We start from the raw sequence: 14,673 nt of genomic DNA on the forward strand, positions 1-14,673 counted from the left end.
TTACTGCTCTTCTTCTGGAATGTATTTTCGAACTATTTGGTCTCTGCATTGCTTGAATAGAAATAGTTCATCCCAAAAGTAATGTCGCACATCATGTCAGAACTTCTTTTTGCCCTGGCTAGATAAATCAGGAGGAACAATACCACTAACAAGAAAGTTAACAATGTCAGTATACCACGGTGCAGCCGTGACAAATAATATTTTCTCGTCTGGGAAATCCTCTTTAATTTCTGTGATGTCAGGACAATCAGGTTTGTTATCTAGCCTAGATAAATGGTATGCCACTTGATTTTCTATACGTTTTCTATCCTTGATCTCTAAATCAAATTCTTGCAGTAGTAATATCCACCGAATTAGTCTAGGCTTTGCATCTTTTTTATTAATTAGATATTTAATGGCAGAGTGATCTGTGTGCACAATTACCTTAGTGCCTATTAGATATGGCCTAAACTTATCGAATGCAAATACTACTACTAAGAGTTCTTTTTCAGTGGTGGTATAGTTCACTTATGCATCATTAAGAGTTCGACTCGCATAATATATGACGTGAAAAATTTTACTTTTCCGTTGCCCTAGCACTACTCTGACTGCATAGTCACTAGCGTCGCACATGAGCTCAAATGGTTCATTCCAGTTTGGTGGGATAACAATTGGTGCTGCCGAATGCTTTTTCTTGAAATCTATGAAAGCATTCAAACAGTCATTAGTAAATTCAAATGGATGATTTTATTGAAGCAAAAGAAATAAGGGTTTAGAAATTTGTGAAAAGTCTTTTATGAATCGACTGTAGAAGCATGCATGTCCAAGGAAACTATGTACACCTCGCACATTAGTATGTGGTGGAATATTTGCAATTGCATCCACCTTGGCTTTGTCGACTTCAATGCCATGGCATGAAATTTTGTGACCCAATACTATTCCTTCGGTCATCATAAAATGGCATTTTTCCCAGTTCAGTACTAGGTTGGCTTCTTCACAGCGTTTCAACACCTTGGATAAATTACCGAGACATCAGTCAAAATCATCACCCTAGACGGAGAAGTCGTCCATAAATATTTCCATGCACTCTTCCACCATATCCGAAAAGATTGCCATCATGCATCTTTGGAATGTAGCTAGAGCATTACACAGTTCAAACGGCATTCACCTAAATGCATAGGTAACATATGGGCACGTGAAAGTTATTTTTTCTTGGTCCTTCGATTCTATGTAAATTTGGTTATACCCCGAGTATTCATCGAGGAAGCAGTAAAATGTTTTTCCCGCTAGTCTATCCAACATTTGGTCGATAAAAGGTAGAGGAAAATGATCATTCTTTGTGGCTTTGTTAAGCTTCCTGTAATCCATGCATATGCGCCATCTCGTGACTGTTCTTGTGGTGAGTAGCTCGTTATGCTCGCTTTTAACCATGGTCACACCACCTTTCTTTGGTACGCATTGTATTGGGTTGACCCATGAACTATCATAAATAGAATAGATTACTCTCACATCCAGCCATTTTATAATTTCCTTCATGACTACCTTCTTCATGATTGGGTTGAGCCGTCTTTGGGGTTCCACCGAAGTGCTATGGTTATCTTCAAGGTTGAGTTTTTTCATGCATATGGTCGGACTTTCTTTTCAAGTCGGTTATCGTCCATCCTATAGCTTTCCTGTGCTGTGACAAGACATTCAACAAACTATTCTCTTGTTCGGAGGTTAGGTTGGCAAAAATTATCACTGGTAGGGTTTCATCAACTCCTAGATAAGCATATTTCATATGTGATGGAAAACTTTTAAGTTCCAACTTCGGTGCATGTTGTGAAGATGACTCATGAGATTTAACTTCATCATAATCTAAGGGTTCAAATTTCATACCTGATCTGTTATGAAGAAGTCTCGATTGGTCCCTTGTCTTTCCTTTGCATCTTGCATTGGTATTGTTTTCGGGGTGTTCATTGCTAAGATTTCTGTGGTCGAGGCCATGATTTTCAGGATCGTCTTTTGAAAATAATTCATATGGGCCAAATTTTTCTTCTTCATATATCTCGGTTGTAGGTTCATGGTACAATGTATTGTATTCATCGAGCCTTAGGGCTTCTCCTCGTCTAAGGATTACCTTCTCTTCAATCTTGTTAATGCATTGGCATTCCTCTGAATTGTCCACGTATTTCATGGAGTTGAATACATTGATAGTGACACTTTGCTCGCCTACTCTCATTGTGAATTCTCCCTTTTCATAATCTATGAAGATTCTCCCGGTGGCTAAGAAGGGGCGTCCTAGAATGATTGGTGCGTTTTCATCGGCTTCGTAATCCAGGATGAGAAAATCTATTGAAAATACGAATTTATCCACTTTTTACTATGACGTCTTCTATTCTATCGTCGGGTCGCATATAAGACCAATCAACCAACTGTAGGATGACCGAGGTGGGATGGGCGTTATACCCGTCTAGCTTCATAAATATGGACTTTGGTATCAAGTTTACACTTGATTCCGAATCAATAAGAGCTCGTCCTATAAGTTATTACCAATGGAACATGGTATTATAAAACTGTCAGGGTCTTTTTGTTTTAGTGGGAGTTTGCTTACTGCTGAACAGATTTCTGTTACCGTGGTGACACGTTCTACCTTCATTTTATTTGTAACAATTTTCTTAAGATACTTGGCATAAGAAGGCATTTGCTCGACAGCTTCAAGTAAGGGCACATTAATACACAATTGATCTAGAACATCAAAAAATTTCTTGAACTGGATTTCGTCATCATGCTTCTTCAACCGTTGAGGAAATGGTGGTGGAGGTCTCACATCGACTGCTGATGGTGCTGAGTAATCATTGGCCTTGACCATAAATTTTTTGTTATCCGGTCGATGCTTTTCGAAGCCTTCACTTCTTTCATCTCTTCAAGCACTTCCTCTCGTTCAACATTCTCAGATTGATCATCCAGTTGTGTTACGCCTTGGCGAGGATTGTTCAGGTGTTCTCCCCCAAACTTGTCATCTTGGTTGACTTGTTTTCTACTCCTTAGCGTAAGTACATTGCACTGTTCCTTCCCATGATGCTTAGTGACTTCAGTATCACTAGGGAGATTTCCATGTGGGCGAGAATGTAATGTCGTAGTAATTTGTCCCACTTGATTCTCCAATGTTCTGAGAGATGAACTATGGCTTTGAACAAACGTTGCTTGGCTTTGTAGCAAATTTCCTTGATTTTCAATTATTGCAGAGTGTTCGTGCATCAAGGTCTTTGTGGAAGCCATGAAATCTTTTGTCGAGGCCATGAATTCCTACAATGATAACTCCAAGGAATAGTATTCGAATTGGTGTTAGAGGAAGAAGTTATACCTTTATTGTTCTGCCAGGGCTGGTGATGATGCTGATTCTGAAAATGTTGAAGGTCAAAATTATTTTACTATGGCTTGTAGTTTGCGGCTTGATTGTTATTGTTCCCTTGATTACTCCATGAAAAATTTGGGTGTTGTCTCCAACCAGGATTGTACGTAATCGAATAGGGGTTATTGTTGTTTCGATTGTAGTTATCCACAAAATTGGTTGACTTATGGTTTTCAGGACATTCACTCTCATGATGATTGCTGTGAAAAAATAGGCATACATTATTGGTCACCTTGACTTCTCTTACCTCATTAGGACGTTGCAAATTTTTCAATATATTGGTTATGGTCGAAAGTTGAGATGCTACCAAATCTTTACCTTCTAATTCATATGCTCCTGATGTTTTTCTGCCAGTTCCCAATATTACAATTTGAATTTGATAATTGTTATTTGCTATATTGTCGAGGATGTCAAAAGCTTAGTCGGGTGATTTGTCCAGTAAGGCGCCATTCGTTGAGGCATCTAGCATCATTCGAGTTGGTGCGTTGACTCCATTGTAAAACATTACCACTTGCGTCCAATTGTTAAATCCATGGTTAACACATTTGCGAAGTAGACTTTTATACCTATCCCAGCATTCGTACATTGATTCATCATCTCTTTGGCGAAAACTAGCAATGTCATTGTGAAGTTGAGTGTTCATATTGGGCGGATTGTATCATAGTAGGAAACTCTTGCATAAGTCTGCCCATGACTCCATTGAGCCGGAAGGAACTTTGTTGAGCTAGGCTCTTGCTCTATCGCGTAGGGAATAAGGAAAAAGCTTCAGTTTTAGCACATCCTCACGTACTCCTTGTTGCCGTAACGAGTCACATACTTCAAGGAAACACAAACATGTTGTCTCGCATCTTTATTGGGTGAACCACCAAATTGTCTGATAGAGTTTAACATGTTAAACATCACCAGTTTGAGTTTGAAGTGAATGGCTTGGATCTCAGGTGCCACTATGCCTGGATTGAGGTCATCGAGAATAGGGTTCAAATGATCTTGTATCGCTCTTGGTCTTGTAACTTGAAGATTAATTGCTGCATCTGGAACTCCTAAATCTCCCATGTTGTGTTGAATTTGAAATTGATTTGATTGTTCTCTGGTTCTTTGGGCACGCAACCTTTGTCTGAGTGATTGCTCAATTTCAGGGTCGAATGGTTCCAAATGCTTACCAGAAGATCTCAAGGTCATGTAATAATTAAAACCTACAAAAGAAAATAGTAAACTACATTAGACTTATATAATGTGACAAAGAGAACTTTTTATGGCTAAAAATATCGTCAGTTGCCAATCCCCGGCAACGTCCCCAAAAACTTGATCGCTTGTAAATGTATATGCTAAGGCAAACAAATCTGTGCAAGTATACATAATCGATGCAAGTAATATAGTAGTGAGTGAGTATCGCCTCCACATGGATTGGATTAGAAATATATTTTCACCACAACTAGAACTAATGTCACAAGCTAAGTATTATCCTAAGAACTAATATTAATGAGCTAAGAAAATGATTCAATAATTTCAGAAAGGTTTGGTTGAGACAAAATTAATATGCAGACTAATAAAACAAGTGATGGTTTAAATATAATGCAAACAACCTCACATATTTAGACGTGTCATAGAGCACTTATGCTGGACCATTGTCTTTGACAACAAATATTCATTTTAGAATGACTTATTATGACTCACTAAAACTACCTGACAAGATTACTAGGTATTCTTATATGGTTGGTACGGCAATACCTCTCGGTGTTAACTATAGACGTAGTCTCTCCTACTCTTGCATCTATCCCTTTTAGTCATTTGAAACTCACTCCTTATCTCTAAGGCATACAAGTTAGAACTTTACCATCCCGGATTCATTCCAATGTTCATGTTGATCTATCTTAATTCTCTTGAATTTAAGAATCACTTATCTAGACAAAAGGCTATCTCTCGACGCTCTTACAATGCCAAGACATGTTTTACCAAAACCCAAGGCTATCTCTCGACGCTCTTACAGTGCTAAGGTAAAATATTTAAACTATGAACAAAATAGTCATAAGCAAAACATACTTCATCATTCATAAACATAAAAATATTGTTCAGGTAAAAAAAAGTTTAACACCAAGTAAAGCATTCATGGTGCTATCAAATATCATCTAAGATTCAATATTTAATACAACCCCAAATAGATAAAAAGTTAAAAATAAAGTAAGAACGACTCCCAAAACTGGGGGCTCTGTCGCGACAATCCTGATCAGCACCGTACCTGCCTTGGTGATCACCTTCTCTCGAGGCCTGATCACCGCTTTGTTATCGTCTGGCTATGGAGGACACCAAGGAAGGTTGGTGGGTAGACGGTGGGAAAGCACTGCGGTTGCTTGCAAATGCCTTAGGTAAAGCTCTACTCTCTTCTTCCTTGCCTCCTTTGTTTGGCGGTTACGGCTGGTTATTTATAAGGAAAGACCTCCTAGGTCTTTGTCTACTTTTCGAGTTTCCTTAACTAGCCGTTATTAATTACTCGTAGTTAAAAAGGAAAGGCGGCTTGTCAGAATAATTGAGGCTTGATTGTACGTGAAGTAGGTCATCCAACTGGCGTGTGACATAGGCGGTTTAGCCACACCTATTTCAGACTTCGTCAAATAAATCTTGCCTTGGCAAGATAAATCTGCTCCTCACGTTCTCATCTGTTCCGTTGGCCTCTGCACTTTTACATTGTCACGACAGAATTGTTCTTCCTCTGTAGGATTCCTGCACAAACAACCCTTTCTGTTCAGCAACATTAGTCAAACCAAATAAATATTGTCTAAGAAAACTTATCCACCACAATCTATTATAACCTATATGCAACTAAATGAAACTAAAAATGCAGTGCATACTTTTTCTAGACAAGCAATAACTTAAGTGAAAAGACTAGGAATTTAGTCTTTTTACGGAGTTATTAGCATTCCAGAAGAAGAGCACAAAGAAATTATACTTTAATGTCACTTGTCACCGTATGGAGGGCACTTTGGTGGAATGAGAACAGCAACAAAAGTACTTTAGTCTGGATTCTATTTGCCAACCTTGTTCAAAGATGCGTATGAATTCTATAAGTCATGCGATAGATGCCAACGAACAGGGAAAATATCAAAACAACATGAGATGCCATGGAAAAATATTATGGAGGTTGAACTTTTTGACGTATGGGATATAGACTTCATGGGACCTTTTCCCACATCATTTGGAGATTTGTACATTCTCTTGGCAGTGGATTATGTATCCAAATGGGTTAAAGCCATTGTAACACCTAAAAATAATTCCAAGACGGTGCTAAAATTTTTGTACAAAAATATATTCACATGTTTTGGAACTCCACGAGCTATCATTAGTGATAAGGGCACACATTTTGACAACAAATTGATTGCCAAGGCATTGAAACGATATGGAGTATGACATAGGATCGCTATGGCATACCACCCTTAGACTAATGGACAAGCTGAAGTGTCTAACTGGAAATCAAATAGATCCTTGAGAAAGTGGTCAACCCAAGTCGAAAGGACTGTTGCCAAAGCTAGATGAAGCACTACGGGCCTATCGCACAGCATTCAAGACACCGCTGGGAATGTACCCATTCAAATTGGTCTTCGAAAAAGAATGTCATCTTCCTGTGGAACTTGAACATAAAGCCTACTGGGCTATCAAAAAGTTAAACATGGATGCTCAGGTTGCTGTAGAAAGAAGACTCTTGGAACTGAACGAGATGGATGAATTCAGAGCACACACATACAAAAATGCCCGCCTATACAAAGAGAAAAAATAACGATGGCATGACAGAAAAATATTACCTTGGCAATTTTATTCTGGACAACAAGTACTGCTCTACAATTCACGTCTTAAGTTATTCTCAACAAGCTAAAATCAGGATGGTCAGGACCGTTCATCGTACATCAAGTTCATAACAATGGGGTAATAGAAATCAATAATCAAGATGATGGTTACATCTTCAAGATTAACGACCAGACGCTAAAGGAGTACAAAAGAGCCCCAGTAATGTGAGACAATTCGACATCAATGGCACGTGATGACCAAGAGTTTTCCTTACTTGAACAAATATTCGTTGCCTAAGCAACATAAATTTGAATTTTGTACATAAATAAATTAAGTTATTTTATACGTACATTATCCGTTTTGCTTTATTTTATATATTTTTTTTATTGTAGGCATGCAGCGTACACGTGGCAGCATGGGGAGATAGTTCACGTATGAAAAGAGAGAAAACCCTAGGGCAAGAGGTTTGGGCGGCATAATTAAAGAGGGAAAGTAATCTTTTTACCAACTTTACGTCCAATCAAATATCACACAATAAATGCCAAATCTTTTCCCCTCGTGTTTTGACCAAATTACCCCAAAGAAACCACCCATTACTTTCTAGAAAAAAACCACCCACACTCCATCTTCTTCATCGTGCCTCACTCTCTCTCTCTACAACAAGAAATTTTTTTTCTTTCATTCAACAAAAACTCCTCCATCACCACCGCTAACTTCACTGCACCAAACAAGTATCATGGTCATATCAAAGAAAATTCTAGCCCCAACACCGAGCTTTGAGCATTTCCAAACAACCGAAGTCGAAGTACGCTTCAAAATCCTCCAAAAACGACAAGTGTATTTGGAAAATGAGTTCGTCTTTCCTTCAGAAGATGAAGAGCCATTTGGACCGGAGGTCATGGACGTGATTAGGAAGCACAACTGGGAGAAGTTTGTTTTTCATCCCAAAGCCGTAGCACCAACGATGGTCAGGGAGTTCTACGCCCATCTCGAAGACCCGTCCAACGACACGGTGTATGTCCGAGGGAAACTCCTTTGATTTTCCCCTTCAGCACTCAATAAATACTTCAAGTTGGGGAAATTGGAGGAGTAGCATAAGAAATTTATGGCTGAGGTAGACCAGGAAACACACAGCGTAGTTCTTGAAGATCTTTGCTTCGGGTGGGCCAAGTTTGAAGGGAATGCTCTAATGAGGAAGAGAGTCGATCACTGAGCCCTTAAATTGATCGTTAAGTTATGGAACCATTTTCTCAAGGGCAGGCTTATGCCAACATCTCACAACAAAACTGTGCTCGTGAAAAGATTGATGCTCTTACACTTGATAATATACGAGAGGACGATCGATGTTGGAGAACTCAACTTCAAGCAAATTCATGAGTGCGCCAAAAGAAACTGGGGTAATCTATTGTTTTCTAACTTGATAACTACTCTGTGCAGGAAAAAGAAGCTCCCTGAGGAGCCCTTTGAAGATTTCATTAAATCCAAGGAGGACATCACCAAGAAGAAAGTACTCAAGCTAATGAGTTTCGATGACAAAGCCCCGCATAAAGGTTTGGAGAGGGGAACAAAATATGTTGTCGCGGCCAGAATGGCAGAAGTGGCCACGCACACGCGAGAAACGCGTGAGAAGATAGGGCGCCAAGAGGATCATATAGAGATATTCTTTGAGTACGTCAAGGCACGGGACGCAAAACTCAACGCCTTTTTTCAAGGAGTTGCTCCTGATCACAACTGACAATTTGTCGTCTTTCCCCACCGTCATTCTTAAACACACTACTGGCGGTAACACATTCCACGCCTCGACATCGAATGTCCCCTCAGAAGTACCCACGGACGTGCCACCACTAGCCACCCATGTCTCGCATGTACCAGAGGAAGGCCATGGCGACACAGACGAATTCCTCAGCTCATCATCCTTCTCAACCTCCGAGAGCACTCAAAAGACTCCACCCAACTTCTTCTCCGATGAAGATTTCACTCCAGCCCTGAAGCAACCCGAGCGAGGTCACATACAGTCCCCTTTTCGTTAAGCAACGTCAGTCCCTGAAGTAGCTCAAAGTCTAGCACCAGTTCTTGCACAACCTACTCCTACTGCAGAACAACCAACTTCAGCACAAGCCTCGACCAGCAAGAAATGTATCAAGCTAATGGCAGGTCATATCCTTCAGCCTTCACCCTCGACGATAGTAGTAGTAGACTCAGGATCAGAGGGTCCCTCTCCTCCCCAACGACGCCGAACAAGGGTGTCCAGTCAAGCCACCCCACCACAATAAGTTTACATTTTAGTCTTTTTTTTGGTATTTGTATATATAGATTCATGTAGTTTTAGTTCTCATGCATTGAGGATAATACATCCCTCAAGTTTGGGGGAGGTATTGTGCCATATTTTGACATACTTTGTTAAAAAGCAATTGATGATATTTGGTAGAAAATTTTAGTTGTCATGACATAAGCATGTTAAGTTTATTGTTTGGAATGAATTAGGGATGCCCAATGATGAATGCATAATTTGATTTCCTAGGCCAGAATTATTGTTAAGACTGTCTAAAGAAGAGAACCGACCCTAGGCATGATTCTTTGAAATTTACAAACACGATTGTAGGTTGTCCCTTCTTAAGGTAATCAGTAAACTTTTTAGGAAAGAACTTTCTTTGTCGAGACTTCAAAAATTTTAAGGATAAGATGGAACTCCATATTAAAACTTGAAAAATAAAAAGGGACACTCTTCTATGCAAGGGCATAAACAAAAAAACTCCATAAGAAATTAAGAGTTGCCGAGGCATATGAGTGAATGAAAATAGTCATAGGATGACTCTACCCAACTAGCTGGGGGTGGAAGGTATGCTCCCTTTCACCTAGAGTAAGGGACGGTAGGTGATATGGTTGACTCTAAAAAAATAAGGGTTGATAAATAACTAGGAGTATAACTAAGCCTGACAAAATATGTTGATGACAACCCAGAAGCACTTACCTTAAGTTTTCTAATTACCTTCATGCATAGACTGATTACAATCATGCACACACAATAGCAAGGAATCCTAACTTGGGGAGGGACTTGACTGATATGACTGTCGAACATATTGAGGCCAAATATTTTTTATGAGGGTTGAAATATCAAACCATATGATTTTCTTAACACTGCTTTGCCATGATAATTTTAATTTTCTTCTAGCTATTGTACATTGTTTGAGGGCAAGCAATAACTTAAGTTTATTGATAAGTGATAACTCCATAAAAAGAATCAATTTCTATTCTTTTCACTTAAGTTATTGCTCGTCTAAACAAAGTATGTACAACATTTTAGTTGCATTTAGTTTATATTTGCTTGTGGTGGATAAGTTTTTCTTCAGCAAGATTTATTTGGTTTAACTGATGCTGTTGAGGAGAAAAGGTTTGTGTGGATTATGTATGTGTAGGAAAATTACAGAGGAAGAACATTTCAGTCGCGGCAATAAAATTTGCAAGGGCCAAGCGAATAGAGAAGAACGTGAGGCGTAGATTTATCTTGCCAATGCAAGGTTTATCTGAAAAGTATAAAGTGGATATGACGAAATAGCCTATGTCACATGCCAGCTGGATGACCTCCTTCACGTGTTAGTAATCCCTAAATATTCTGATAGCTTCCAGCCACCTTTCCTTTTTAGTCTGGACAAGATAGAAACGGTTATTTAAGGAATATCCAATCATGCAAAAACCTAGGATATTCCTCTCTATAAATATCTAACCATAGCCGCCAAAGAAGGGAGGCAAGGAAGAAGAGAGAAGAGCTTTGCTGAAGGTGTGAGTGAGCAACTGCATTTTTTCCCACCGTTTACCAACCGACCTTCCTTGGTGTCCTCTATAGCCAGACTGTAGCAGAGCGGTGGTCAGGTCTCGAGAGAGGTTGATCACCAAGGCAGGCGCGGTGCTGATCAGAATTGTCACGATAGAGTCTCCAGTTTTGGGAGTTGTTCTTCCTTTTTTCTTAATTTCTTTATGTATTTAGGGTTGTATTAAATGATGATACTTGGATAACTTTTTGATAGCACCATGACTGTCTTACTTGGTGTTAATCTTTGTTTTCCCTAGATAATTATTTTCTGCTTTATGAATGATGAATTATGATTTTGCTCATGACTGTTTTGTTCATTGTTTGAATATTTTACCTTGACACTGTAAGAGATTCGAGAGATTTCCTAGGGTCTTGGTGAAGCATGTCTTGGTAATATAAGAGCATCGAAAGATCGCCTTTTCTCTAGATAGTGATTCTTAGATTCGAGAGAATTAAGAGAGATCTATGTGAACAATGGAATGGATCCAGGATGGTGATTTTCTAACTTGTCTACCTTAGAGATAAGGAGCTGGTTTTAGTCTACTAAAAGGGACAGATGCTAGAGTAGGATATAAACGACTATAGTTTAAGCTGAGAGGTATTGCTACAACAACAGTCTGACAAACCAAGGGTTGTAGTTAACGCTGAGTAGTATTGCCATATCAACCGTCTAAGAATACTTAGTAATCCTGTCAGGCAACTTAAGCAAGTCATAATAATCATTCTATACTTAGAGTAATTGTTGTCAATACAAAAGATTAGCATAAGTACTATGTGATAAGTCTGAATATGTGAGGTTGTTTGTATTATATTTAAATCAACACTTGTCTTTATTTTGTTTTATTTCAGTAGTCTGCATATTTATTTTGTCTCGACCAAACTTTTGCTTCATACATTATAGTATTTCCTTGTTTTATTAATATTAGCTTTTTAGTTGATATATAGTAGGAATTAGTTGTGACAACAAGTTCTAGTTGTGGTGAAAATTAAAATTCTAGACCAATCCCTGAGGAGTCTATAACTCACTTACCCTATATTACTTGATTCGATTGTATATTGCACATAATTACTTGCATAGAATTGATTGCCTTAACATATACATTTACAAGCGATTAATAAGAATGTGAAAGAACAATGTATTGCTTGACATATGGGCAAAAATCATAAGCTCCCTTTTAATGCATGAGATTCGATTTACACTGCTCCATTTCAGTTGATTTATACTGACTTGTAGGGACCTTCACCTGTTGCTTCAAACGGGTATAAGTATTATGTTAGCTTTGTTGATGCATGTACACGACATACATGGTTATATCAGCTACATGATAAATCCCAAGCAGTTCATGCTTTCCAATTGTTTCAACAACTCGTGTCTACGCAGTTTAACTCCAAGATACTAATGTCAGAGTGATTGGGGAGGTGAGTTTCGAAGCCTCTCTCATGTTCTTCTAACAGTTGGGGTTGTGCATCGTGTAACGTGTCCATATACTTTTAAGCAAAACGGAGTTGTCAAAAGAAAGAATAGGCATGTTATTGAGTTTGTATTAGTGTTACTGCTCAGGCTTCTATGCCTATTAAATTTTGGGCCTATGCTGCAATAATGGCAGTACATCACATCAACAGATTCCAACAAAAGTGTTACAAGGGCTATGTACATTTGAATCGTTGTTTCATAAGAAGTGACTATAATTTGTTGAAGGTCTTTTGGTTATAGGTGCTTTCCACATCTCATACCATATAATCACCATAAACTTGAATTTCGTTCACATCCATGTACATTTCTGGTATTAGTCCCCAACATAAAGGTTTTTTATTGTTGGGTTGAATGGACGAGTTTATGTATCTAGACATGTGAAGTTGATGAGTTGCAGTTCCCATTTGCAGTGAATCTAGTAACAGTCATGCAGTTCTTCCGGTCAGACCAGTCACCTAAAGTGTGGTGGATGTACATCGGTTGCATACTGAAGTTGTTGGGGTGTCTGGAAGCCATCATGTTCTGTGCATGAGCATGAGAGTTCTGTAGCTGATCTGTTGCTTATTCGAATGCTCTGAGGGCTCAAACTATTGGTCCAAGTGAAACTCATGATGATGTGTTATCCGAGGAGGAGGTTATTGCACCTTATGATTATGTTCAAGATTCACAGTCAACCATCATCCTATGATGACTCGCAGCAGTGGTATTTACAAGCCCAAGGTGTACACTAGTGTTCCTTCTAATATTCATGATGCCTGATTTCATCTAAGTGGGCAGCTGCGTTCATGCTGAGTATTACCTTGATTCAGAATCAAACTTGGAGTCTGGTGAGCTGCCAACGCGATAAAAGTGTGTGGGCTGCAAATGGTTATTAAAGCTTAAAAGGAATCCAGAGGTTCTATTCATCGATATAGCTCACTAGTAGTAGCTAAGGGGTTTTCACAAGTTCCTGGCCATGATTTTGTTGCTATATTTAGTCCAGTTGTTAAGTTTTCAACCGTTTATGTTGTTCTAGAAGTTACAGTGGTTAAGGGATGGTCATTGAGACAATAGATAATAATAACGCTTTTTTGAATGGTGATCTGGCTGAAGATGTATATGCAACAACCCCCAGGTTTAAACACTTGGTTTCAATGGGGCTCCCTTAGTGTGCAAGCTGTAGAAAGTTTTGGCTGGTCTTTTCTAGGCTACAGAAACTGGAATGAAAAGCTCAAGAACCGTCTACTCGAGTAGGCTTTATGGTATCAGGGTTGACACTTATCTGTTTGTGCGTGTTGTGAATGATTCATGCACTTATATTTTAGTATACGTTGATGATATATTTTCAGGAAGTTCGAATGCATATATTGATATTGTTGTTGATATGTGCACAAGAAATATCTTTAAAACATTTGGAGAACTTTCTTTCTTCCTGGGTATTGAGGTTAAGAGCATAGGTGACGGGTTAGTCCTTAGTCAGAAAACGTATATTCTCGAGTTATTAGGAAAAACAAACATGCTTCAAGTAACTCCAACTTGTACACCTATGGTAGCTTCCCTGAAAGGTTCAGGAAAAGAATGCATTGTTATCTAATGCACGTGAATATCGAAGCATTGTTGGTGCTTTGCTATATGTCTGCCATACTAGGCCTGATCTTTTTTTCTCTATTAATAAGGTGGCGCAGTTCATGCAAGCACCATGTGAAGATTTGGTTGTTGTTAAGCGTATTTTACGTTACCTGGCTGGTACAATGGATTATGTCTTAATATTCTCGGCTGAGGATACTAAGTTATGTGTAAGAGCATTTTCAGATGCTAATTGGGCAGGTGATGCTAGAGATAGACGATCGATGACTGGCTATGGGGTATTTCTTGGCAACAACTTAGTTACCTGGGCGTCCAAGAAGTAGAGATCGGTGTAACGATCACAATGGAAGCAGAATATCGAAGCATTGCAAAAGCTGCTGCTAAAGTAACTTGGGTTAATGCCTTATTTAGTGATCTAAGGCTGCACTCACTAGATAATCCTATTATTTGGTGTGATAATACAAGTGCAGTAGCAATGACTGCTCCAATGTATCATGCAAAGTCAAGCATGTTGATCTTGACATTCATTTTGTTAGGGAGAAGGTTGCACCTGGTAAACTAAGGGTGATTTATACCTGCTGGTTTTCAGCTTGCTGATGGTTTTACTAAGCCTTTGGCTAAGGCATCGTTTCAAGTATTTGAGAAGGTTCATGTTCAACCATTGAATCAAGA

The 14,673-nt window shown here is 38.9% G+C and overlaps 1 protein-coding gene across 1 annotated transcript; it reads left to right on the top strand.

The window, feature by feature from the left end:
* Nucleotides 1-13,469: 13,469 nt before the first annotated feature.
* On the top strand, nucleotides 13,470-14,324 carry LOC120138290 (uncharacterized mitochondrial protein AtMg00810-like). Its single transcript, XM_039153804.1, has 3 exons — nucleotides 13,470-13,529; nucleotides 13,622-13,858; nucleotides 13,980-14,324. The coding sequence occupies exons 1-3, from the start codon at nucleotides 13,470-13,472 to the stop codon at nucleotides 14,322-14,324; spliced, it is 642 nt and encodes a 213-aa protein (XP_039009735.1).
* The last annotated feature ends 349 nt before the right edge of the window (nucleotides 14,325-14,673 follow it).

The sequence above is a fragment of the Hibiscus syriacus genome, unplaced genomic scaffold (genome assembly GCF_006381635.1).
Source record: "Hibiscus syriacus cultivar Baekdansim isolate YM2019G1 unplaced genomic scaffold, ASM638163v2 tig00110683_pilon, whole genome shotgun sequence".
NCBI classification, from domain to species: domain Eukaryota; kingdom Viridiplantae; phylum Streptophyta; class Magnoliopsida; order Malvales; family Malvaceae; genus Hibiscus; species Hibiscus syriacus.

Bases quoted from the DNA above. Each gene is read 5' to 3' on its own strand.
- LOC120138290 (XM_039153804.1), top strand. From the start codon at position 13,470: ATGGTCATTGAGACAATAGATAATAATAACGCTTTTTTGAATGGTGAT. The intron at 13,530-13,621 runs GTATATGCAACA...GGTCTTTTCTAG, and splicing joins ATGGTGATCTGGCTGAAGAT to GCTACAGAAACTGGAATGAA. The intron at 13,859-13,979 runs GTTAAGAGCATA...CTTCCCTGAAAG, and splicing joins CTTTCTTCCTGGGTATTGAG to GTTCAGGAAAAGAATGCATT.